This window comes from Toxotes jaculatrix, chromosome 6 (assembly GCF_017976425.1).
Source record: "Toxotes jaculatrix isolate fToxJac2 chromosome 6, fToxJac2.pri, whole genome shotgun sequence".
Taxonomy (NCBI): domain Eukaryota; kingdom Metazoa; phylum Chordata; class Actinopteri; family Toxotidae; genus Toxotes; species Toxotes jaculatrix.
In genome coordinates this window covers 23,069,295-23,097,070 of record NC_054399.1, presented here as the reverse complement: position 1 = coordinate 23,097,070, position 27,776 = coordinate 23,069,295, and the positions used below count along the sequence as shown (strand labels likewise).

The 27,776-nt window shown below is 42.0% G+C and overlaps 1 protein-coding gene across 1 annotated transcript in view; it reads left to right on the top strand.

The window, feature by feature from the left end:
- The first annotated feature begins 553 nt into the window (after positions 1-553).
- The window catches only part of LOC121183455 (pituitary adenylate cyclase-activating polypeptide type I receptor-like), a 36,767-nt gene continuing 9,544 nt past the window's right edge, over positions 554-27,776 (top strand). Inside the window, exons 1-3 of the mRNA XM_041040530.1 lie at positions 554-607; positions 9,099-9,207; positions 25,248-25,355. Coding sequence (XP_040896464.1) covers positions 554-607; positions 9,099-9,207; positions 25,248-25,355 — 271 coding nt within the window. The remainder of the gene's footprint in view (positions 608-9,098; positions 9,208-25,247; positions 25,356-27,776) is intronic.

Sequence of the window (27,776 nt, the reverse complement as noted above, 5' to 3'; positions counted from 1 at the left end):
CATTTATTTTGAGATATTTTCGCGTATCATACAGTGACATGCAGAACAGTTCACTTTCATTCACAGGACATCAAAGACTATAAAGGAGGCCTGTTTAATAGAACTACTTTACAGTCTCTCAGTTCAGACTCCAGGAGACTGTGTCCGCAGTTAAAGGTTTATTCCGTCCTCCCTCGCTGTGTCAGTGCGCAGCTCTGCGCCGCTGCTGCGTCTGTGCGCTGCGCTCCGTCGCTGCCTCTTCAGGGAGGAGCGCACCTTGTTTGGCTCAGTCGAGTCTCTGCTCTCCTCCGCGCGTAACGCGGACCGTCTCGTGCACCGGACACCGGGAGACACACCGACCACGTTCACGTCGGCAAACTGCCAACAGGCGACTCAGTTCAGGACTGTTGCCAATTTGTGGAAATTTAACAAATTATCATACACTGTTTTGTTTTTTGTTTGTTTTTTTTTCATCCTCGGAAGTTTTCGCACTTTTCAAAGTGAACGAAGCTTGAAGATGTTCATGCTCAGTACGTTCACCTCTGGGAGCTCGTCGAACTCGTGCTTGAGGTGGATGGTCACATTACTTCACTTGGGTCTGTTACTGCAGCTGGCGCTTTGGGAAACGGTGAGTCCACCCGAAACATTCCGGTTAACCGAATGGATCTTCGGGGCTGATGAGGTCTATGATGCCGGTCGATGACCGTGTGTAGGTGCGTGTGTGTTGTTCAGGACTCGAATGTTTTATCCTCTTGCTCATCACTGCATGTTTCCAGAACAAATTAGTCTCCATCTGCTGCCGTATGAAAGTCTGATTAGAGATCAAGGTGTCGAGCATCATTACATAATAGTTTCTTGGTTCTGACGATGAGATAAACGGATTAGTTAAAAAATATAAATATGATTAACTGACAAAATTAAAAATGACTGGTGACCAATCCTGCCAAGTTTCTAAATAGTAATTGCTTCTTTTAGTACTGAATATGTACCAGTGTGCTTGTTTGTGTTTATTTAATCACTTATTGCTTTCCCCTTGTTTTGTATTTGCAAAATACAGAACAAATGTGTCTCTGCACTGAGCTTGTATATTTTCTGCCTATACACCTCATCCTGGAGCAAAGGGTGTAAAAGGCTTGGTTTTTTTATGACAGATTTAATACCATAAGCTGTTTTTAAAGATTTTGTCCCTATTTTTTTCGTTTTGGTTTGATATATTTTATTGTGTCAGCCTTGTCTTTGTACAGTATGCTGATACATCCTATACAAGTTGTGATGAATAAATAAATTCATGTGAATGTCACAACTGATTTCACAGTGAAAAAAAAAACAAAACAGGGGAAAATGTTTGGGCATTTCCTACATAGTAAATATGCTTCAGTTATGGAAGCTGCTGATCTGATGTTTGTCTGATGGGTCTGGACTGAATGATGCTTATAATCACCTTATGGATGACTCATTTGTCCGGAGCGGTGCCAGATCCCTGGGGATCACATTTAATGATCAGTTCTCCATTTCTAACCAAATTATCGGCTTTTCTGTAAGACAGACCTGGTTTTAATGTGCCTGACTATTGTCACATCAGCTTGACTTTTTCGTTCTGCTTAGTTTTGGTCCAAATGAGAAAAATCACGATATTTGATGAATGAAACATAAAATTAAGAGAAACTTTAACCTGTCAACAGGAGCAACCAATGATTAAAAACAACACACATATACCTAAAATAAATATTAGAAAAAAAGAATACATCCAGTGGCGTCTCCTGTGACTCCATTAATACTGGACACTCACTTGACTCTGCTGCCTTTGGCTGCAGACAGACAGCAGCAAAGAGAAAGCATTAATATTTTCTTTTTTTTCTGCACATGCACATAAGTCAGTTTGAAATTCAAATGATGCAGACAATTCAGAGTGAAAAATATCCCTGTTTTATTCCATTTTATCCATATTTGAATTTGGATGTAATACCATCATGGAGGCATTTCTCCTCCATCAGCTGTGTTCGCACCTCCGGTTTCATCTTTTCGTGGTGATGGATTTGGGTCTGTGAGGTGTCTTTCCTGATCCTGAGGGCTGGTAATGATCCTTTGTTGTCTCTTCCTTTATTAGCTGCTTCCACCAGACTCTCTGCTGCACTTTTATTGCTATCAGGCCTGGAAGTGCTCATTTTGTCCCCTCTGCCTTTTCATTACAGAGCTTTTTGGTGACAGCAAGATGGACGTGTAATGTCACGCACTGACCTTCTGGGTCACTGTAATCGCATCTAAGTGATGCTGGAGTGATTTAGTGTGACTGTAGAGTTGTGTGATAACTTTCTGTGAATTTGGTACTACGATGTGACACATCTCATGTTACACATCACATATTTCGTCCAGAGTTGGGTTTTTTTTTCATGAATTTGTGAGCATATGCGCACGGGCTATGCTGTACCAGCTCACGCAGATGGTTTCATGTTAGACACGAAAGAAGATGACCGCTTGCTTGAAAACATGGATGTAAACCATGCAGATTTCAAATCAACTTTGCATGTGATTTTTGAGGAAGGAAATAGAAATACATCTTGATCTGCTAGGTCAATTGTAACTGTAACAGTCAGAAAACACAAGTATGTAAAAATTAGTAATACTCAAGTAAAGTACTGTACTTAAGAAAGAGCTTTTGATCTGTGACGTCAAAGTGTCCCACTAACCTCAGCCTCCAGCCTGAGGCGAGTCATGTCTCTGCCTTTAAAATAAGCCATAACACCTTAAAATCAATTTGAAAGGCCACAGGTAACCAGAGCACAGAGGCCAAAATGGAGGAAATGTGCTCTGTTTTCTTTCTTGATCCTGTGAGAGCCCTGGCCTGGCGGTTTTCTTTTGTTCAAACTGAAAGCCGTCAGATTGTTTTTTTCAGGGCGAATATCTGCTTAAGGCAGATATGTGTTACTTTTATTGTATTAGTGTATATTTTGACTGATAAACAACGAGCAATTTCAGTGCAGAAAACCCAATGGAATCTCTGAGTTTTACACTGAGTTTGTTTTTCGGCTGCGGAGTGGCCCCCTCAGTTTTATGGTCACAAAACAAATGTCAGGGATCCCTATGTTGTTCATGGCTTCAGTATGTGCAGCAGTAAGTGAACACATCACTGTTCAAATGGCCCCACATTCAGATCTGATACTGACCTCAGGCTTTTTACGTTCAGTTCAGTATGCCAGTAGCCTGCACATAAGTTCAGTCTTTTAATATGCTTTTAATAAGGATGTAACACACTGTGAATCACATCTGAGCAGACAACAGCTGTCTCAGCCACCAGTAACTGGAGCTGCCAGGCTAAAAGCTACTGATTCATTCAGTGAAGATGGTGATCCAGTGCCGTCAGTCCACTTTGAAAATGTGTTAGAAATTTTATTTCGTTTGCACTAAACACGTCTGAACAGAGTTCCAGACAAAAGTCGAGGGACCCTCGATTACATCGTCACACATGAGAAGAGACTCAATTTAACTGTTAATCTAGAGATGCTGGGGCAGGTGGCTGCCTAGTAAGGCGCCTGGGGAGCTAGGGTGAATCGGTGCCTTGCTCAGGCGCACCACAGCAATGGTTGCAGAGGCGAGGAGGTGGGGTGTCTCCATCACCACCACCCATATCCATTGTGCTTGGTCGAGGAATCAGACTAGCGACCCTTTGATCTCCAGGCAGTCTAAAGTCCAAAGCTGCACTCTTAACTTGCTGCACCACAGCCGCCCCCAAACCTCTGTCTTTGAGTGGCAGTGACCACCATTACAAAACTAACTAACGTGATACTGCTGTTATTAAAAAAATAAAAATAAAAATAATAATGGTATTACATGTTGCCCCCCTCTCCCAGGTCACAACCAGCGCCACACTGTCCTCCTCCTTTTTAAAGAACTGGAGTACACAGATGGACAACATGAGTTGATGACACGTCTCTGTGTTTATTCATTAAAACTAATTCTGTCCATTTTAGCCCTGCAGTTCACCAGGCATTTACTGCACCATATGACATGAATTATCTTTGACACAGACTGGGACCAAAACTTTATCAGATCCATCTCACTCAGTGTGCACCTGTAAGATTGTAGTTTACAGTCTGATGGCAGCAAAAGTAAGATAACTCGTGCCATGTGCAAACCGAGCCAAACAGAGCCTGGCCTATGTATTGTGTGTGCGTGCTGTAAGGCCAAAGGTCATTAGTTCACTTTACCAGCATTTAATTACTTGAGATCCAAGGGAGTTAACAGAGGAGGGGTCTGAACTATATGCCCATCTACCTGTGTATCATCAGTGTAAAAATGATAAGAAGTACTACTACCTCAACACTCCTCCATCAGGTGTGTTGGCCTGCATCACAGGGCCAATTACACACACACTTTAACGACATCAGAGGCCTGGTGATCACCCATCCTTCGTGTCACTATGAAATTTAAATGTAAATAATACAGCTTGGTAGAGGTTTGCTGGAGGCGACTGGTGCCCTGTGATAATGACCCCGGTTAAGACAGTGATTGAATTTAAATGACATTGCTGTCACGTAAACTGTTGCCATTTAGAATTGAGGTTTCCAATAATTAAAGTGCACGCTCAAATGGCTCCTCGCTCACACACACATTTACACAATCTAATTTCATTAGTCTGCATCCAGGAAGTTTCAGTTCTCTCCCTTGAAAATGATGGTTCGGTACAACTAAACTGCAACAGCGAATGTGTTTTGTACAAATTGTGATTGGGGTAAATTGAGGATACACTGTTAATATAGATATTTTTGCAAGGTTCAAATACATTGATACTGATTATATCAGTAAAATGTTCACTGATAACATATTTATTTTCCACCAAAATATCTGATCTTGAGCTACAATACCCATCTGTAGTGACTCCAGCATTATGAAAGTCTTTAATGGTTCTGTTTAGACTCTCACAGCACCTAAGGTTAGGGAGAGATCCTTGTCTGGTTTAATACGGAACCAAACTTGGTCAGAAATAGTATATGGCTGGACTGCTCATTACCGGTAGTGTAATACAGCTGAATACCCATTAAAGCTGTTCCCGTTTACATGTTTCTCTCTGGAACAAGTAAGAAGTCTTGACTGAAACTCGGCCCATTAAGACGACACGTTAAGCAGCAGTAACCTCTGAGTCATTTCCAAGCTGTTCCTCTCCTGAAAATCAAAAAAAATCAAAAAACCATGATGTCTTCTGACAAAACCACTGCATACATAAGTTAAAGACGACGGCTGTGCTATGAGTTCATCTGTATTTACCTGTAAAATGGTCACAGAGAAAGTTAGAAGCTAATTCACATTGTCAGTTACCGTGCAGTGCGTTGAAGGAGATGCATAGAGAGGTGTGCCTGTGGAGGCAAAGTCTGACCTTAAATACTGAAGACTGTCTTCTTCATCAAATAGCTAAGGTTTGTCCAGAAAGCCGCTAGATTTGTTGCTAGGTGCTCTTCTGGAAACAAAGTCGCTAGACTACAGGAAAGCTACCGGTAAAAGCACGATGTTGGTAACACTGTTTGTAAACGCCTCCGAATGATGTAATATAAACTGCGTCAGTTCATTTTGAAAGTGCAACATCAAATCTCAGCGGGCCGACCAAAGGTGCAACTTCATCGCGAACTGACGGGCATTTGAGGATGACTGAACACGCTGCCTCTGAACATCCAATCAGTGATCTCTTACAAAACGTACTTGCTGTTGCAGTTTAGAGAAGTCATTTCAGGGAGACGGGGTTGGAAGTTGAGAAAACGTCTGCCAGGCTCTGCACCTCATCATGAGTTACACCAGACTCTGCACATCCCTGAGCTGTATACGTGGTGCGGGGTTCCAAAGGCCACATATTGTGTAGCTATCTTGCTTGTTTAAAGGAGGTTTGTTCCATAAACCTGCAGAGCAAATATGACTGTGCTGTCCTGTGTCACGGCAAGGCTGCGTTGCCAGATTAAGCTGCCAGATCGACGTTTTCAGCAACACAGACTCATTTGTTTGCTACTGTAGATATAAACTATTAATGATGAAGGAGTTCATGGGGCCACCCTGTTCAAATACAGTGTGGAAATATTTAGTCTTTTCACCGTAAAGTCTTCTCATATCAGGTTGTGTGTTTAGGTTACACTGTTTTTATCAGATAATCCTCAAAATAGACAATGAAGTATTTAATTTAAAGCTGTTGGGAAATTTGACAAGAAGAGTCTCTGCCATCCTTCATGTTTCTCATTCAAGTATATCAGTCTGTGTTGTGTAAGGAAGGGATGGGGTTATTTATCAGAAAGCCTGAACTTACTGAGTAAGGTAGTAGATCCCAGCCTGAGGCTTGTAACCTTGAGAAGGGGTCAAAACAAGACAAGATTAAATTCTGCTTCACACAATGATCGTTTTCAAACTGCATCTATTTCAGGGGACAGCTTCACAAAAGCCATTTGTCAGCAGTGTTTATATGCAAATTAAACAAAATGGTGGCACCATCACATTTGCAAATAGCAGATACCTTTGCGTACAGCACCTGTCCACAGGATGGCTGAGCTCAAACTGTGGTCACATCCCAGTCCAGACAGTTCAAACACATTCTTTAGAAGAAACCATGTAAAAGAAAATTATATTAATATACACAATTAAATAGTTTTAACAAATATGTTTAGGAGGAAGCCAATGCAGTATTATGTTCTGTTATGTTCTCAGGACAGACACAGGGCTCAAACACATGACTCAGAGTCACAGATAAAAAGTTCAAACAGTTCACCTTTAATAAAAGGTGATGCAGCCAGAAGCAGGTGAGGGTTTGGCGAGGGGTGAAGTCAGCAGCAAAGAGGGAATAGGCAAAAGTCCGAACACGTCAAACACGGGCAAAAACTGGCAGGCAGACAGACAAAAAATAATTAAAAAAAATAAAATAAAAACTAAGAAAAAAAACACAAAAAGGTCAGCAGATGGGCATGGAGCCAATCAGGTGACTGGAAATGTGGGAAAGGCTGAGGTTACTCAGCAGGGCAGATAGGTGTGGCAGGGTCTGAAATAACAAGACAGAGAAAATGGTCAAGGCAGGCGGAGAAAGCCTGTGAATAAACTGTGACACTGACATTGGGGACCAGGATCCATGTACTGCCTCCTCATTGTGGTTAAGGTTCGGCTACTGAAACACTTTGGCTGTAGTTTGGGTTGAAAGTTGAAGCGGGAATGTGTTGTGTCTTGTGCTTCAAGCCTTTGACTGTTTACATATTTAACCAAGACAATCTTTACCCGACACTCTGCTTAAATGTCACCACAAAAAACTTTATCATACTTTCATAAATATTTGTTTTTGGACATTTTTTTTTTGCCTTTATCAGTTATAGTCAATGCTAGACAGAAAACAGGAAGTGAAGGGACAGAGAGATGAGGAGCAACATGCAGAAAAGATCCTCAGGGTCAGCACTCTACTGCTACTTTATTCTTCAGCTTCTCAACAACTGGTTCAGTAAAGGAATGACACGTGTACACACTGTAAATGCAAACAGATTCATCGTATGGACTCTACAGTATGACGGCTGTAGAGTAAAACCTGTTGTCCTACAACAGGTCAGGAGGCATTTCTGTCCAGTAGCAGAGAGCGTCTTCTCTCTCCTTTAATCCTGGATACTGCAGTGCTTAGAGAGAATGGGGTCAAATGTCACCTGCAGTGTCCCCATCTGTTCAACAGACAGGTGTTTCACCAGAGATGGTTCTTATGTTTCAAACCAAATACATCCACCAGAGAAATCAATTAGACAACTTCAAAGCAATCACACAGATTATTTTTCCCCTGACGGCGTAACAGATCAATTTTTGCGACATGGCTGCACAAATTAGATTCAGCTACAGGGTGGAGATGCTTTAGGAATCTGAATTTCATCTTCATGTGTGAATTTATTCATCATCTGAGATTATCATAGGCCTGCATGGGTGCTCCTGTTCCTCTTGTTCTTTAGAAGGTGTAAAAGGCAGAGGAGCCTTGTCAGCAGATGTCAGGACTTTAAGAGGAAGTCGCTGAACTCCCACGTTTCAGCTGTCAGTGGTGCTGATTACCGCACGAAGGTTCATCACTGGAGGGGAGCAGGGTCTTCACAGGGGGAGAGCGATGAAATCCTGTTTTTGTTTCCTTCACTTTTAAGGTTTCAGTTTGATTTAGTCACTAAAATCTCTTTAAACAGAATTCAGAGCAGAGAGATGTTGATAAAACTGTTATGTTTGTGTAGGTCTCTTTCAAATAGCACTGTGCATTTGCAGTAATTAAGCTTTATAAGCAGAAACAGCCCTGAGCTTCACCTTTCAGGCTACAGAGAGGCTCTGCCCTCTGATTGGTGGAGGCTGTACCTCAGCCCTGAGTAGGCCTGCAGACACTACTCAATGTGACAGCTGTACAGCGTCACAATGTGAAAATACTCAATTACAACTACAACAAAGTTCTGCTTTCAACATCCATTTCTCATTAATCATAATATATATTGAAATATTTCCCTCTGAATTATATAAGGCATTATATAAGGCATCACAAAATGTAAAGGCATCAAAAGATGCAAATACTCAAGTACAAGTACATGAACATTTTTTTGAAAACTTTTTTGAAAGGGTAATGAGATGAATACACAGCACTAATCTTCTAATAACTTTGCCAAAGAAATCACCTGTTTTATCTGCAAAAAATATATTGATTTCAGCTTTAAGTAGCTCTGAAAACACGAATACTGACTTTTTCACTTGTCTCACGAAAATTAAAATGTCTAAAAGCTCACTGTGTTGATGTTTTGTTGGTGTTTTTGTTTCGTTTAATTTACGTCCGCCAAGTAATTCAGAGGAATTACAGTCACAGCCATTTTTAAATGCTTATTATAATAATAGTTAACTTATTGTTAATAAGCAGTAGTTGGTATTCATATACTAAACTATACAATACTAAAATTCTTGGATTTGAATAATAAAGTTTTAGCCTTTCTTACCAAATTATGCAGACAGCGATACAAATGTTTTGTTTCGCTCTGACATTATTTCTAGAAGAAACATTAATCCAGTGTGTAATTATACTTTAAGCTGCCTGCAGGACCATCACAGTGCTGCTGTGTTCTCCTGTATAACTGAACTGTGCTGATGGTCTCTCTGCTCTTCAGACGGAGGCCATCCACCCAGACTGCGCCCTGGTGGTTCAGCACATGAAAGCTCAGGAAGAATGTAACCACATCCTCAAACAGGAGGAGAACAACCACTCCACCCGGACAGGTCAGTCTGTGTTCAAATCTTCATGTGGGAACAAGGATTTGTGGGGACTCGCCTCCCTCCTGGGGACAAATGTCAGGTCCCCACTGGCTTTAGTGTTACAGTAAGACTTTGGGGATAAAGTAGAAATGAGGCAGAATTAAGCTTTGGCTCAGGTTAGCGGGAGGCTGGGTTTGGGCATGTAGAGTTATAGTGAAGATCAAGAGCTAGAGTATTAATGAGAGTCAATAAAGTGTCCTTATAAGAGTCAAAACCAAGACGGTGCAGTGTGTTTACCTTTTTATTAAGTACTCTGACATGACTGTACAAGATGAATGAAATTGAACAGTAAGTATGTTTAGTTTATTTTTATTTTGATTCTTTATAAGTTTTACCTGAGACTTCTTTGGCAATCACTCAGAGGTGACATTATATCTATAGTAATGTGCCATGTACCATCTGTTAATATTCTACACCCACTAATTCATGCTTGAAAACTTTCCTCCAAGCAAAAGATGAGTGGGAAACGACAACAGAGAAATTCTGATAACTAACATGAAATCATTTTTTCTTCACCTCCACCTCTACCCTCCTCTTTCCTAACCTTTTCTGTAGGTTTTTCTGTTTTCTGGGAGATGGTTTTTCTTAGAAGCTCCATTCTGACCTGTGGAACAATGCTCCAGCTAAAACTTAAAAAAAAAAAAAAAAGAAAACACTGTGTTTGGCAGCACTTTGATTTGAGGGCCATCAGGAGCACTCCTGAGTGGGCTGGAGCCATGTCAGGTGGTTAAATTACAGACATTGGGGACAGAGTCTGACATTCTGAAGTTTGGGACTCAAGGGAGAAAGCGACAAATTATTGGATTGGGCTGCGCAAATCTTGACTGCAGTCAGGAAGTACTGTGAAAATCTATTTTCACTTTTTTAATATATGTAGCCCCTGTTGTCAGAGTACAGTAAATTCATATATTTGACTAAAGTTCATTATAGGCTGAAGGGTCACTTCTTCCCATCCTCCTCCTCTTCAGAGAGTATTAAGAGGAGTGAAAGGCATTGCAGCTTGAACAGCAAATGTCAGGGGTTGAAAAAGTCAGTGAGCTCCCACGTCCAGGGAATTGATTACCGTACGGAGGTTCCTCATTAAAGGAGAACCACTGCCAACCTCCAGGTTACAGGCACTGGCAGTCTGAGTCCATGCAGAATCATGCCACTTCGATCTCATTCAGCATGAGAGAAACGAGCCTACAAATCAGATTTATTGGTAGATACAAAAGACATCAACATTCAATAAAAAGCTAATCTAATGAAAGATGACAACCCCCATTTGTAGCTCACCTCAACACCAAAACAGTTTTGGTCTTTTTCTCACTGCTCTCAGCTGTTTCTACTTTATACTTAGCCTGGATCACCTGGCTTCTCTGAGCATAAAACTGGTGACCCTGAATTAACCAGTATAGCTCTGTTAACAGCAACATGGTTAGAACCATGAGTGATGGACTTGATATGAAATGAGACAAAATGGAGAGCAGCAAACTTAAAAAGCCTTAAAAAGTGAAATTCATCAAGGTGAAACATAAAGAACATAATCATGTAACTAGAACAGAATTAGAAATTGTAGAAACACTAGAAATAATAATAAAGTAAAGGCTTACTACTGTAATGAATTGTGGGAATTATGTCAACATGAAGATGAAATAAAGATTAAATAACTGAAGAGTTTTCAGGGGGTTTCCTCCTCGAAAAACAGATTGTTTCTTGTAAACAGAGTAAAAATTAGTCTTGATACAAATCAGCTTCAACCAATCTGTTCCTTTAAAACAAATCTGTGTATTCTTTAATGAAAAACTGAAAACAGTCTCAAGTAATTACAATCAATTTATGCAGTAAATAACAGTCATGACAGTAACACAACACAAGTAAATCAAGGTGATAATATTGATAAGTTAAGGCAGAAGTGATTTGTGCAATTAGTGCATATCCACGCTGAACACTTCTCTAAAGTATTAATTAATGTGATTATTTTCTCTTCAACTTGAACTAACACTTCTGCATGAGAGTTAGGTTTGTAGATAGTGTAGGTATTTTGGTATTCTTGCACGTGGGGACAGTTTTGTAAACATAAAACATACATGATTTTTAAAACACCGTCTCAAACCATAGAATAAACCACAGCTGACTGTGAAACTGCTGGATGCCCTCCTGCATCTGATGACTGCTGCTCTTTAATCAAAAGCATAGCGAACACATTTACTTCCTATAATCAAATTACCGTCCTTCACTTGGCAGAGCAGCCAAAACAATCAAGGGAACTAATCAGGTGAGGAGATGTCTGGAATAAAGGGACTGATTGGTCAGCCTGCTGGCCCTGTTTCATCTCTATGGCTCAGGTAGAAGGTGAGCCAACTGAATCAGAGCAGATTCATCCATTATCTTCCCTTCAATGGCTCAGAAAAAAAAAAAAAGAAAACTCGGGACAGGAACAGCTTGTCCTTCAGGAGCTTCATTTTCCATCTGTCGATGCTGTCTCAAAGAATGTCGATTACACCCCAATTATGAATTCTCTTTGTTTTGAAGTGTTTTGAGTCACGCGACAGGGTCATTCCAGTCGGGGAAGCTCTGTTCTCTCCTCTCTCTGCCTCTCAGCTCTGAAAACACTATTATGAAATCTATACACAGTGAGATAGTTGTCTGCTCGCCGGTGGGACCGCGTGTGCCCGCCACAGCTGGTTTCACTCAGAATTAATTGCATCATTTGTCACCCTTTCCTATGATCAACCAAAGCAAAGAAGTGACAATTAGCATTTGAAGTGGCAGGTATGAGTCGCATCAAGCCCGGGCTGAACGCTGACTGAAGCAGACTGAGGCACCGCTTCTGTTCTGCCTTTGGGGCACATTTTGTTCGTTTAGAGTAGAGACTGTTATTTTGAAATGCATACCTTTATTTTGACGTTTCTTGGACGTGGAAGTAGACGGACGCGAGCAGAACGTAATGTTAAAAAAATGAATGCAAGTTGGCAATGAGGGACTGCGTACGTTCTCAAATAATTAAAACGGACTTCATATAACTCCTTGCAGAAGCAACATCTGTATGTATGCATTTATACAGTTATTTCATGCCAATATGTTCAAGAAACAAAACGAGTTTGGAGAGCTGAATAAGAAATGGTTATTGTTACGTTGCTAAAGCTAAACTACTCTTGGCAGGCTGCCGGGAGCAGTTTGTTGATTGTTGACGTTGACTCCTGAAATGAGGATTAATTAATTAGTTGTGACTTCATGATTTTCTGAATAGAGTTTAAGTTTACTGAAAGTACAAATATCTAATTGTAGATGTATTTTCTTGTTATTTTTAGTTTCACTCTGTATTCAAAGCGGTGCCAACAATGTGTAATATACCCGCAACCTGCTACAAGGACACGCCTTGCATCATTGAATCAGAGTTTAGCTCACTGTCTAGTTGAAATTTCAACATGTCAACGAGGACAGTACAGTGAAAAGACAGAACAACCTGGAGTTCTACAACTGATAAGACATGGAACAAGCGAAGTCAGACAATGCATCAGTGCGTACAAGAACTGCAAAGAGCTTTCTCTCCTCCACGTTCAGCGCAGCGGCTAAAGCACGAGCCAAAGCAGAGGCAGCAAAAGCACGGGCCTCTTACGCGGAGAAGGAAGCAATGCTTAAAGTACAAAGTGCTGCAAAAGAAGCAGAGCTACAGGCAAAGCTAAGTTAGAATCTGAGCTGAGTGCCCTGGCATTCCAGAGAGAAGCAGCAGCAGCCATCGCACAAGCTGAAGCATTGGAAGCAGCTGTGGAACTGGAATCAATAAAGCTGGAACCCTCTGCTCGGGAAATGTTACAAAAGAACATTGCAGTAAGGACTCAAGAATATGTTCAATCACATGTGGAGCTTCGGTCACAGAGATGTCAGGCAGCCACACGCACCACAGTACCTAGTTCAGCATTGCCAGAAGAGAGTTTTGTCACGTGGCACGCCCTGTCACAAGAGGAGCACAACAATGACAAAAGCAATGTTCAAGTTTATTCTGGTGAGGAGGGATTTCAGACTGAGACTAAGCCAACTCGTCACTCCTATGGACCTTCACTAAATGCAGCAGCACCAGCTCACGTTCCTCAAGGTATCACCATTCTCAGCAGTGTAGCACCTGAAACAGAACATTTGGCTCGATACCTGGCACGATGTGACTTGGTGAGTACAAGTCTCTACCAATTTGATGACAGACCTGAAAGTTATAGAGCATGGTACTCATCTTTCAATAATGCCACTACAGACATAGGACTCACAGCTACTGAAACATTGGATCTGCTGATTAAGTGGCTTGGGCCAGAGTCTGTCAAACATGTTAAAAGAATTCGTTCTGTGCATGCTGGAAACCCAACTCTAGCTTTGCAAAAGGACTGGACACGCCTCTAGGAATGCTATGCTGCGCCTGAAGTGGCGGAGAAATCCCTGTTTAAAAGACTGGATGAATTCCCAAAAATGTCTGCCAGACATTTTTGGGAATTCATTTTGGGAATTCATCCCTGTTTAAAAGACTGGATGAATTCCCAAAAATGTCTGCCAGAGACTACGGGAAACTGAGGGACTTAGGTGATCTTCTCATGGAGCTCCAGGGAGCTAAAGAAGAAGGTTATTTGACAGGATTTGACAGAAACACTGCCAGGGGTTTAGCACCCATAATAGAAAAACTTCCCTATGCTCTCCAAGAGAAATGGCTCTCAGTCGGGTCAAAGTTCAAAGAAGAAAATGGTGGATGTTTTCCTCCGTTTGACTTCTTTACCAGTTTCATCTGCCAAGAAGCACGTAGGAGAAATGACCCAAGTTTTATTTTCTCACGTACTACTGAGAGACCACACGAGGCACCCTCAAGGAATTATGGGAACAAGATATCAGTTCACAAGACTGAAATTTCTACACCTGAGAGATCATCTGCAAACCCGCCTGAAAAGAAATTTGATGCACCAGAGAAAAATTGTCCCATCCACAACAAATCACACCCATTAAGGAAATGCAGAGCATTCAGAGCAAAGGCAATCGAGGAAAGGAGAGCTATCCTTAAAGAGAATGGGATCTGTTTCAAACGCTGCACTTCTACCAGTCATCTGGCAAAAGACTGCAAACTGCCTATGAAATGCACAGAGTGCGACAGCAACAGGCATGACACTGCAATGCACTTCAGCCCACCAACTCAAGTCTCTACTAGGTCTCCACCCCCAGCAAACAACGGCGGGGAGGAGGAACATACTGTCACTAACCCTGCAGTGAGCTCACAATGTACCCAAGTGTGGACAAGGGCAAACAGGGAGATCCAGTTCAAAGATCTGTCTGGTTCGAGTGTATTATCAAGGTCAACGAGATAAAACCGCCAACATGTATGTGATTCTGGATGATCAAAGTAATCGTTCGCTGGCATGTTCAGACTTTTTTGATCTGTTCAACATAAAAAGCCAGCTATTTCCCTACAAACTTAAGACTTGTGCTGGGCCAATTGACACATCTGTCCGCAAAGCGGAAGGGTTCCAGATTGAATCTCTTGACGGAAAAATTGTCCTCTCTTCCACCGCTAATTGAGTGTGATGAAATACTTAACGACCGCTCTGAAATCCCTACCCCTGATACAGCCTGCAATCACCCTCATTTGAGAAAAATAGCAGAGCACATCCCTGAACTTGACTCCAACGCAGAAATCCTCATCTTGCTGGGGAGAGACATTTTGAAGGTACACAAGGTCCGTCAGCAAGTGAATGGTCCTCACAATGCCCCTTTCGCACAGAGACTGGACTTGGGATGGGTCCTGATAGGAGACGTGTGTCTCGGGAATGCTACACAAACCAACTGTGTGCACATACAAGAAAAATGTGTTGGATAACGGCCGTCCTTCTATCTGCTCACCTTGCGACAGTTCCATTAAACTGGTTGAGAATCCATACCAAGGCAAGGAGCAAAGGAGTAAATCCTGCAAAGCATCACTAGAGATCCTAGGGCAGAATGTCTTCAATGAAACAAGTTTGGACAACAAACCTGGCCCATCTGTAGAGGATGCAATCTTCTTGGAGTTGATGGACAGAGAAGCATTTAAAGGAGAGTCAAATCACTGGGTAGCACCCCTCCCTTTCAGACCTCAGCGTCAACTGCTGTCCAATAACCGTGAGTACGTGCTGTCTCGCCTAAACTCACTGCAAAAGACATTACAAAGAAAACCAAAAATGAGAGATCAATATCTTGAGTTCATGAACAAAATTTTTCAGAACAAGCATGCAGAGGAGGCCCCACCATTGGAAGAAAAGGAAGAGTGCTGGTATCTGCCGACCTTTGGAGTCTTTAACCCACAGAAACCAGAAAACATACGTGTGGTCTTTGACTCCAGTGCTAAGCACCAAGGGATGTCTCTAAATGACGTGCTGCTGAAAGGCCCTGACCTCAATAACTCCCTTGTAGGAGTTTTGATCCACTTCCGGAAGGAGCAGGTTGCAGTCCTCGCTGATATACAGCAGATGTTCCACTGCTTTCTCGTTCGCAAAGACCACAGGAATTACCTGAGATTCTTCTGGTACAGAGACAATGACATGTCCAAAGACTTCACTGAGTATAGGATGAGGGCCCATGTGTTTGGCAACAGCCCATCCCCAGCCGTAGCCATCTATGGACTCAGGAGAGCAATTCAGGAGGGCGCATGCAAATATGGAGCAGACAGTCCATTTCGTCGAACATCATTTTTATGTTGACGATGGCCTCATTAGTGTGTCCACTGATACTGAAGCAATTAGTCTCCTGCAGAGGACCCAAGCCTCCCTCAGTGAATCTAACCTAAGGCTACACAAGTTTGCTTCAAATAGCAAGGTTGTCCTGCAAGCATTCGCGCCAGAGGACCGAGCAGTTCTGAAGGACATGGATCTCGGTAGTGAAACCGCACCAGTGCAACGCAGTTTAGGCCTACTATGGGTGACCACAACAGACACCTTCACATTTAAAGCATCCGAGGATAAGAAGCATTTCACACGCAGAGGTGTTTTGTCCACAGTGAACAGCATCTTTGATCCCTTGGGCATGCTCGCACCCGTAACGATTGAAGGGAAAAATCTACTGAGAGAGTTCAGCTTGGCTGAGAGGGACTGGGATGCTAAACTTCCAGAAGGGAGGTTCAAAGAATGGGAAGCGTGGACAGAGGCCCTGCATGATTTGAACAAGCTGCACATTCCCTGTGCATACGTACCAACATCGCTCACCAAAGCTGAACATAGAGAGCTATGTGTGTTTTCTGACGCATCCACAAAAGCCATCGGAGTTGTGGCGTATTTCAGGACCATTCAAGCTGAAGGACAAGTGGATGTAGGATTCATTCTAGGGAAAGCTAAATTAGCTCCACTCTCTCAACCCACCATCCCACATTTGGAGTTGTGCACCGCAGTACTGGCTGTAGAGGTTGCTGATCTCATCCAAGATGAACTGGACCTAAAACTGGACTCAGTTGAGTTCTACTGCGACAGCAAGGTTGTGCTCGGATATATTCACAATCAGACCAAACGTTTCCACATCTATGTTCACAATCGAGTTTGTCACATTCATCAATCAACAAGACCAAACCAGTGGTTCTACGTCAACTCAGGACAACCCAGCAGATCACGCATCCCAACTGGCACAGTTTTTGTCATGAGAACGCAAAACAGACATATGAACTTGTGAACCCAGACACAGATTCTGAGATATGTTCTGAAGTAAGCAGTTATCAGACACAGACTCACGAACAGGGTCTCAATGCCACACGCTTTTCATCCATGCACTCACTCACCAGGGTGGTTGCAACACTCATCCACATTGTTAGAACTTGCAAACAAAACAGGTCAGGCAGATGCAATGGGTGGCATCATTGTGGGTTCCCACGAACTCCTGATGAGTTGTCTCAGGCTAGACTGGTTATTACCAAAGCTGCCCAGGAAGAGTTTTTCTACAAGGACATTGCTGCTCTCACACGCACAGGGTCAGTGCCCAGTAACAGTACACTTCAGAAGCTGAACCCTGTTTTAAAAGAAGATTTGATCTGTGTGGGTGGCACATGCAGAGCTGAGCATGGCTGAAAAGAGCCCTATCATCTTGCCCAAGGACAGTCACGTTTCCCTGCTTCTAGTGAGACAATATCATGAGCAAGTGAAACATCAGGGCCGCTACTTTACTGAAGGGGCCCTCAGAGCAGCAGGCTATTGGATCATAGGCAGCAAGCGGCTCATCACCTCAGTTCTGCACAAGTGTGTAGTATGTCGACAGTTGCGTCGCAAAGTAGAAGGACAGCTCATGGCTGACTTGCCACCAGAGCGTGTACACATATCCCCACCCTTCACCTATGTTGGGGTAGACGTGTTTGGACCGTGGCTAGTTGTCTCCAGACGCACAAGGGGTGGCCAGGCCCAAAGCAAGCAGTGGGCTATGCTTTTCTGTTGCATGAGTTCACGAGCAGTGCACATCGAGATCATTGCCTCTTTGGATACTTCCAGCTGCATCAATGCACTCAGGCGGTTTTTTGCATTACGTGGACCTGTCAAACAGATACAATCAGACTGCGGGACGAACTTTGTTGCAGCAGCAAAGGAGCTGGGATTGAGTCACAAGGAACCGGATGCCGCAGTTCATAAGTTTTTGAGTGATCAGAACTGTCTGTGGGTGTTCAATCCACCACATGCGTCCCACATGGGGGGGTCATGGGAACAGCTGATAGGATTGTCAAGATGCATCCTCGACGCTATCTTGCTTAAAGATAACATTCAGCTTACTCATGACGTCTTATGCACTCTTAATGATGGAGGTGGCTGCTATCATCAATGCTAGGCCTCTTGTCCCAGTCTCCAATGACCCAGAGTCACCTTTCATATTGTCTCCTGCTATGATTCTCACTCAGAAAGTGGGAGTTCCCCCTCCGCAAGGAGAATTCACAAACAAGGATCTCTACAGTAAACAATGGAAACAGGTGCAGGCCCTTGCAGATGAGTTCTGGCGCCGCTGGCGTCAGGAGTGTCTTCCTACTCTGCAGACCCGGCGGAAGTGGACTGAAACAAAAAGAGATGTGAAAGAAGGGGACATCGTACTTCTAAAGGACTGTCAGGCTGCACGGAACAATTGGCCTATGGCAAGGATAACTGCTTTCTTTCCAGGAAGAGATGGCAGAGTCAGGGAAGTTGAGCTTAAGATAGGTCCAGGTTCCTCAAAGGTTTTCCGCAAACCCATCTCAGAAGTAGTTCTTCTTTTGCCAGTGAATTAACAAGCAAGGTTTGGTGATGGTTTAATGGTGAACTAATAAGGTCAGACAGGGAGTGTTCTGCCTTTGGGGCACATTTTGTTTGTTTAGAGTAGAGACTGTTATTTTGAAATGCATACCTTTATTTTGATGTTTCTTGGACGCGGAAGTAGACGGATGCGAGCAGAACGTAATGTTAAAAAAATGAATGCAAGTTGGCAATGAGGGACTGCGTACGTTCTCAAATAATTAAAACGGACTTCATATAACTCCTTGCAGAAGCAACGTCTGTATGTTTGCATTTATACAGTTATTTCACGCCAATATGTTCAAGAAACAAAAAGAGTTTGGAGAGCTGAATAAGAAATGGTTATCGCTACGTTGCTAAAGCTAAACTACTCTTGGCAGGCTGTCGGGAGCAGTTTGTTGGTTGTTGATATTGACTTATGTTGAAATGAGGATTGCCTTGCATCATTGAATCAGAGTTTAGCTCACTGTCTAGTTGAAATTTCAACATTTCAACGAGGACCGCAGAAGCCGCAGAAATGTTTATCTGTATATTTGCAGAAATATAAATTATTCTCTACATTTGAGTTCCAGAAAAATTTAATTTTTAACAGAAAAGAAAATGTGAATTATTGTGCATTTTCACCCCCAAGTATCAGGAGTTTCTCTGTCAACTGATAAGGAGTTTGCAACAAGATGACACGATTAAAAGAGCAAAACATGACAGAAATATGCCATTTTGTTTCATGAATTAATTTGCGGCAGCATAGTCTCCTTAAAGCTCCACACAGTTTTTAATGTGCAAATTGAAAATAAGCATAAAAACAGGTCAATGTAATCACACCTACTAAGACACTAGAACAAGAAAACAGTAAAGAAACAGAAAACTAATGTACGCCAAAACTTAAAACATAGTTGTGGTATGGTGAGTTAAATATGGTCAAAAGACAATAAAAAGCAAAAAAGCAAATCAAGGTCATATAACATTCTAAACAAAAGCCGTCCAAAAATAATAATAATAATAATAATAAATTGTCAACATAAGAGCTCAGCCAGAGTGGGCTGCTCACATGCAGAATACTGCCAAGACATAAAGTGTACCTAAAAAACCCCTAAAAACTTAACACTCATGAATATTTAGTCACAGCTGTCCTGAGGAGAAGTGTCAAGGCCATGTGGGTCAGGTCCTTATGTCTTTGACCAAAGTGTTGTGGCAAATACAGATGAGAGCGGAAGGAAGTGGAGGGGGAGGGGGTAACTGCATACTCGAGCACTGTAACTGCAGATTTTGTACTCATTTGAGAGACCTTTTACTTTAAGTCTATCACATTCCAGTGCTAAATTTTGCACATGTTACTCCACTACATTTTGTCAGGGCTAAGTTTTCATTCAACATTACAAAATCTCATTAAGCGTCACTGTTGTTGGACAGTGTTGTTGTTGTGGTGATGGACATAGACCCTTTTTTTTTGACTTGTCCTTGCAGGAAAAGCATAGGTGTAGTTAATAGCATTAATTATCGCTCTGTTCTCTTCTGTTCTGCTTGTGCTGGTGAACCACCAGGCACAATAGGCTACCGTGTCACTGCAGCAGCACACCTGTATAGTAAGAAGACATGGTTAGTGTTAATGCTTCCACCTGAATTTGGCAGTCAAAAGGTCCACCGTGAGAAAGGGTGAGAAGTGGGCTTGTTCACTTGATGACCCAAAGCATTTTAAATTTGATCTTATTGGTTTTAGAGAACACACTCAACTTAGAAAATGTAAGACAGAAATGGGAACTCTACTGTTCCATTCTTCATTCTGCCATTTCTTGAAGGTGATTTTGACCCAGTTGATAATAATGACTAACATATCAGACCATTCCAACATCATTTTCAGCCAACAAGAAATTTTCCAGTTTGCACAGTTAGCATATCTTCTCAAATTCACAGAACAGCAACTGATATTGAGATGCTGTATGTTCATACACAAGGACAATTTGCTGTGAACATAAATAAAAGCACATAAGGAAGTCTGATGCTGGAAAATAGTATCTGATGGATACTAAAAATTGCTATGGCTCCTTGAGTTTTTACAATGAATGATTAATAAACAAAGTTAACCAAGAATACCTATAGAGACTGTGCCAGAAGCTTTCTGTTTGCTTGTAGCCTCTCAAAAAAATCTAGTATTGAACTAAATATTCATCTTAATAATCATTTAAAAACTCAGAGTTTTAACAGTGGCTGGCATTTTGGCTAACTTGGCTAATGTCTGCATCTGTTAAAACTGCATGATAAACTTTACTCTCATTTGTGCTCACAAATTTCCACAGCGCATTCATTTCAATTACTGAATTTATGCTCTTTGAGATATGAATGTGGATTCATCAGTCTAATGCCACTAGACAGATAATTTTGTAAGACAGACTTCTACTTTTACTAGCTGAGCTCATTCTTTTGCTTTTGCCTGTTTACTTCAGTACATGAAAAGCCAAAGCTGTTAGTTTTAATATGAGGTCGAACAGGTGTGTTTAGGAGCACAATTCACCTGCAAATCCTTTCAGACTAATTCGTCACTATTCAGCAAGGGTGGAGGAGCCAATCAGACGTGACTGAATGAGGGACAAACAGATGGGTGGGATGAAGAGAGGAGGTAAAGGGCGACGCGGCTCATGAAATTGAGATTGGTAAATAATGAGGCTTCATTTTTGCAGTGTTACAAAAGACTGCACAAGAGGTGAAGGCTACTAACTGATAAATATAGAATTTGCAGCTGTTGACAGAAATACAGCACCAACAGGTAACAGGTAAAAACACAGTCACAGTTTTCCACTTCGTGGCCTTTTCTCTATCAAGAGTAACCAAATCAGCTGTCCAGTTGGGGGCAGGGAGGGCAGATGTGTCTTCTTCTTTGGGTTAATTACCTTCAGACCTCCAGTCCCACAGGAAACGCATCAGAGGAGGAACATGGGGAGTCTGTGACAGAGAGGAAATGAGGATGTAATGCAGGAGTGAGCGGAGAGAGAGGGTTAACAGTCTTGTCCATTTTCAAAGGATGCTTGTAATTAGACCCACAGTGAGCAACAGCCAGTTTGTTCGTGTGTGTGTGTCAGTGCCTATTTCCACATTGCTTTCACACTCCACTGTTGACATTTCCTCAGATCATTTCACACTATGGCTGTCCTGCCCTCTCCACATCTCTGTGGTTTCCCACAATTGTCATTTTCATAACTAATTACACAGACTAAATGCCAGAGGTGAAACGTTACTATAAATCTAATTGCAGAAACGATTGGTCTATAAACATAAGAACATTAAGTTTATCAACAGTTCTGTTGATAAGAAATGCATCAAACAAAAACGATGAATGAAGTTCCCAGTGTTTTATATGACTGTAAACTGAATGTCTTCCGGTTTTCTTCGTCCGTTTGAACATCTCCCCTCTGTTACTTCCTGCTCCTTGTCCTCTCTGTGTGTCTGTCCACCTCTGCTTCTCCCTTATCACCTAACATTGTTCATTAAAGGGTGGATATTGTTGTATACATCTCAGTGGAGCCTCTTCCTTTGTATTAGTTTTAACAGTATTACAGCAGCAGCAGTGTACATGACAAACAGAAGACAAATGCTTTACTGATCCATGAAAACTCTGGATGGTGAAGTTTCGAAGGTAGATTTGAAGCCAGAGGAAGAATAAAATACTGAGATATGGCCATAGGTGAAGCAGAGACACGAACTGATGCTTGGTCAGTCTTGCACCTTCCCGCATTATGCCTGCCCCTGGGAAATGACAAAGGTTACCTCTTAATTTTTACTATAGGTCACATAAAGGGTGAATCCTTGTGTAGTGAAGCACACAGGACAAAGTTTGTGGACAGGCCACTCAGGTCTGACTTTGTCTGCCAGCCTCAGTCCCTGACAAGAAAGGTAATCCAACAAGTCAAGTTAGAGGCAGCTGTGGTATTAACAGGAAACATGCTCTGTTTTCTTTTCCCCGTCACACCACCAGTCAACTCATATCCTAAATTTCCAAATAGGCTCTGTAATATCTCCTAAAAGTTAGGTTTCTATGTTATTACATTCATTTTCCAGTTAATTGTGATGGCAAACCTGGCGATCTCTGTTTGGATTATGTTGCATCCAGACCTCTGGCTGTGGTTAGGCTTAGGCTAGAAAGGTACTTGGGTTAAAATTGGGGAAATGTTCATAAACACATTGTTCATTCTGGACTTTTTCATCCTTAAGCAGGTTCTCTGAGTTGCCCATAAAAAAACAGTAACCTACTTTAGTTTCTACAAGTGGATGTTGTAGGAAAACAAATACGCTGTCAGTGAGTATTTTACTGATACGTTCAGTATCAACATTTTTGCAACTTGCAATACAGTTTTGAAGGGAAACATTACGTTACAGGTCGTGAAGAAGTTCTCATCTTGATTTAGGCAACAAAAGCACTGTAGGGAACAAGTAGGGAACTGGGAAATTTCTGGTGGCTCTGACCTGAAATTGGAGCCAAAAGAGCAGCAAAGCAGGATGGCTGGCAGTTTCGGATAAACTAATAGAGTCGATGCATCTATTTGAAAATGAGCTAAACAGTCTGCGTAGTTAGTTTATATCTTAAACAAGAAGCAACCATTTCTAAAAACACATTTTCACTGAATGCTTTCTGAAGCCACTGTAAATGGTAAAAACATGATGTTTGCTGTGATCTCAGCATTATTCTGCAACAAAATCAGAATATGTATCTTGAAATACCAAAAAAAAAAAAAAAAAAAAAAAGATGTGACACTAAATCCATGGAGGAACGCAACGCTTAATACTTTCATTTCGTTTGGGGTCTGCTTTGTTGTTGCTTTCTTGCCACATGCCTTTGGACCACTTCTGTGTAAATGTGCGAAGGTGTGCGTCAGTGAGATGTTCATGTGCATGGGTGAGCATAATGATGCTGATGAAGAACATTACGTAACAGCCTGTCACAAAGACCACTGATCCTAACAGGATAACTGAGACCCTGGAGAGGAGATCTAATGAAGGCATGAAAAAAAACACAAGGCGCTCTTTACCATTAACAGGACAAAAAGATCCAACCATTAATAGCTGATGAGAAGCACCAGTACATTCATCCACTCTGTCACCCTGTCAAAGTGTCAGTGCTTTGCTTTAATTAGCACCTAATGAGGAACTTACTGATGCAGGGTGTGATCATACACTGGGATTCAAACAAAAACACTGTGCACATTGATACCACAACAGTGTGTATACACACTGGCTTTGTGGCTTTTCATTACCTGGAGAGCCACTGGGGCAGCTACAATAACAGCCTCATAACGTGCCATTTTGAAGCGATGCTGCACATGAAGATGTCATTTGCTGCTCTGTGAACACACAGTAGGCACAATGCAAACAGAAAAAAAGAAGATTAAAAAAGGAGAGCTCAATGTCACATTTATCCAACGATATGTTTGCTTCACCACAGCCTTGGCAGCAGAACCTCCAGCAGGAGCCAAAAGCTGTGTTTTATTATGAATGAGTGGTGGTGTGTCTCCACGCGCTGCTGTTTTAATTGACACAGGGCCAAGCGGCTTTGATGTATGAGGCGTTGTGGTGGCGGAGAGAGACGAGAGACTCCTCATTACTGCTGTGCCCCCCCCCCCCCCCCCCCACCTACCTCGTTTGGAGCGACGGAGGCTGCAGGGAAAGCTTGTCAGCCATGTGAGGGGAACAGACAATGCGTGGGCAGAGAGGAGGGCTGAGGACATCACTAAATCAAACGCCCCTTCTCATTCCCTGACTTGGGGAAACCCCTTGAAAAATGACATGAGAAGTCTGACTCTCTATACAGACAGGATGATTTTCAGATAGGTGCATGAATCGATAGTCAACATCAGTAAATGCTGCAGCATTAAGAGGCGTTCAGAGCCAAACAAGTCACTCTCTGATTAAAGAACGATGCATAAAGTTGATGTCTACAATCAGGATTCGATCAGAAATAACCAAACATTTTTAATCATCTGTTGTTAATTTATCTCATTTCAGTGTAGACGCTGCAGAGATCTCCACATCAAGTCTGATGAGTCACCTGACTTCCTACTTTGCTACCGTCATAATCACTGCAGCCACTAGTGGGCACTGTCACTACAACGAAAACATGTCATTTTGGTGCCTTTGCTGAAAAGACTGATGTCACCTCACATGACCACTAGATTAATGATAAAGTGCAGTGATGGGTCGTATTAAGCTGAGTAGGGCAAGGCAGGGGAGACAGAGTCCGGAGATCTTGGGAGAACCAAGGTAATCCAGAGCTGGTTCTGGGCAGAACGGGAGAGAGAGGGAGGCAGGTGTCGGGCAGGGGAACGTTGCAGGCAGAGGGAAATAAGAATAAGCAACAAGATTCAAAAAGCTGGAACATGACTGAGTCTATGATCTGGTGATGTGGTGGAGTCAAAGGTCAATATTTAATACAGACTTACACACATGCTTGATGTTAATTATTGTTTTGCTGCTCTTGTTTTAATGTCTTTAGAACAAGTTCTTTGTAATTGTACATCTGAATTCCCTGATTTTTCCTCCCGTTTCCTCTACTAATTGTATATTTTCTCCATGTTTATTTTTCCATTCGTCCCTGCTGACAGTCTGTTGATTTCTTGACTTGTGGTGAAATCTTGTATTTTAATTTGCCTCCATAACCATAATTATTGTAAGTTATTTAGTTATTTGTTACTCAGATATATTGACGTTCTTCTGTGACACTTGTTTACTTGATGTATAATGATTCCATATTAACAACTCGCTCTCTCTTACTAACGTGTGATAAATGTTGTCTTCTCGTCTCAGGTTGTCCAACAGTCTGGGACGACATTCGGTGCTGGTACAGTGCTAAGGTGGGACAGGTGGTCAGCGTCTCATGTGCTAATGTTTCCCAGCTGTTTGCTAATAACCAAGGTAAGTCACTTGTACTCAGCTTTGAGGTGGGTCAGTAAGAGGCTCCTTAGGATCTTTAACCACTGAGGGCCAATCAGACTAAATTAAAATGGTTTGTCTTTATTTATTTATTTAAAGATGCACCCCTGACAACAAATGGTGTTTGGTGTACCAGATTTTGAGATATCGGGGGCACTGTAAATTCTTGTAAAAACTGTGCAATGAAACTTTGTTTAATCAGTGTTTTTTTGTTTGTTTGTTTTTTTATCTGTAATTTAATCTTTATTTGTATAGGGACAAATTTATAAGTTTTACTAGACTAAGCTAATTTGCAGTGTCGTCCCTAGATGGACCTTTAAAATACATAAAACTCACCAACAATCAACAATGCACGAAAAACAAGGATAATTCATGTTATGTGCCATTTAAACCTCTGTGCTCTTTATAGTTTGGAATTCTGAGTGTGAGAGATTGAAATTCATTTTTGTCGTCCACATTTGCACCTTTTGTTTTTATTGTTGTGGCAGTAGAAATGTTCATATCAGCCTTGCATGAGGCAGTGTAGAGAAATGATTAATAATGCTGCCAACAGTATTGCTGATCTTTTGTCTTATCCTCCACCATTTTTCCTCCTTTGATGCTGTCAGTAAATACTCTGTCTCAAGGCCATGTTAACTTCTGCCTGTAGAATAGGGCTTCTGAAACTGGAAATAAGAGTGCGAGTTTCCTTTGTTTAAAAGCCAAAAAACAAGCACATTTAACTCATCCAGCACAATGAACTTGTGCTCAGTTCATCCATCTTTCAGCTTCAAGCAGGTTATATTTAGATATCTCTTAGGATCAGTGTTATGTTTTCACTGAGTGGTTTATGGAAACAGGCATTTTTCTACGTGGATCATGTGGACTCGTCTCCTGTGTCTGAACTTGGCGGCAGAGAGTGGCACTCTCCTGACTGTTTACAGGACAGACAGTAAAAAGCTTTATTCATCTGCTCAAGCAAAAAAATTATAATTAGCCTGATCACCTGTAGAACAACAATTTAATCTTTATGATTACCTATGTAAAAACATCCATAAAGACGTGTGGACTAAAATACTTTGTAAAAGGCCAGTCATTTTGGATGCTAAATATTCAACGAATGTTTTATATCTATATGTTATTGATTGATAAGGTCAGAAGGGGATGAAGGAGAAGTTGATGCGAAATGTTATTGTTACAAGACATTTATATTACCTTCAGAATCAAACTGAGGGCTCATCAGAGATCAAATGTATTATTTTGGCACAGTGAATTTTCATGTGACCTGGTTTGGTTTGTGTTGTCACTACCTCCTGTGACAGTTTGGGGTTTGTTAAAGAGTATGCAGGTATTTGGTGCTTTGGTATGTTTTCAAAATTGCACACTCAGCCTACTGGTGTACTGTGTGTAAATGTATCTGGGAAGTATCATGCATGAGCGTTGTCCCTGTGCTGAAACACTCGGTTTGAATAAAGTCCGGACTCTTTCAAGTGAGTGAGTGCTGGTGAATAACTTTCACCTGAACAGGCAGAGAGCATGTACAGTATGTAGGATGCTGTGTGTAGAAATGATGATGATGAAATGACTGATTTCCAGTAAAAAAAAAAAAAAAGAAAAAAAGAAAAAAGAAAAGAAAACCCAGAGCAGCGAGCTTCTCAGTGGAAGTTAACTGTATACTTTCTGTGGAGGGATCAGGAGGCAGAGGTTGCTGCTGACGACCTCATAACTCAGTGTTAGTGGGTTCCTGGACCCCACTGGATTTCCTCCTCCACAGACACCGGGAAAAGTCAAGCGCTGTAGCTGTGCACTCAGATCCAGACTAACCAACAGGAGGCTGCATGCAGAGAAAATAATGAATTGGAAAATCAAAAGGTTCACTGTAAGAGCCGAGAGCATGAGGAAGGAATCGGCGCTGCTTGTTAAGCACGGAGGTATGAGCACTAGTGCCCTCCCCGGAGCCTTGGCCTTCAACCCCCAATCACATCCAACCATTCACCCGCCGACGCTGTGGCTGCAGGCCTGCAGGCTCTGCACAGTGCATTTTACTGAGGCTCATGCAGCTGGATAGCAGTAAATCCACCCACCACTCAAACCCCCACACTCCGCTCAGCAGTGCCGAGGAGCCGGATGGGCATCTTCACATCATCAAATTCAAACCTGTAATTTTGCTGTACACTTTTTCATTCTGCCTCTTCACTGAGAGAACCTGGTGACTTTGTGTGGGTCATGGCTGTCGTAGAGCTCGGTGAGTGAGCTCCGTCATTCTAACTTCAGGCCATGGTGGGAGAACATTGCTGCCAATTTGCCTCATTTAAATTCAGCATTTACAGTCTTCACTTGACCACTCATACTTACCTAGAGCTGTCAGAGGAGAGAACAAAGTAAGAACCCCGGACTCACAGGATCTGTCCCATAAGTCGACTT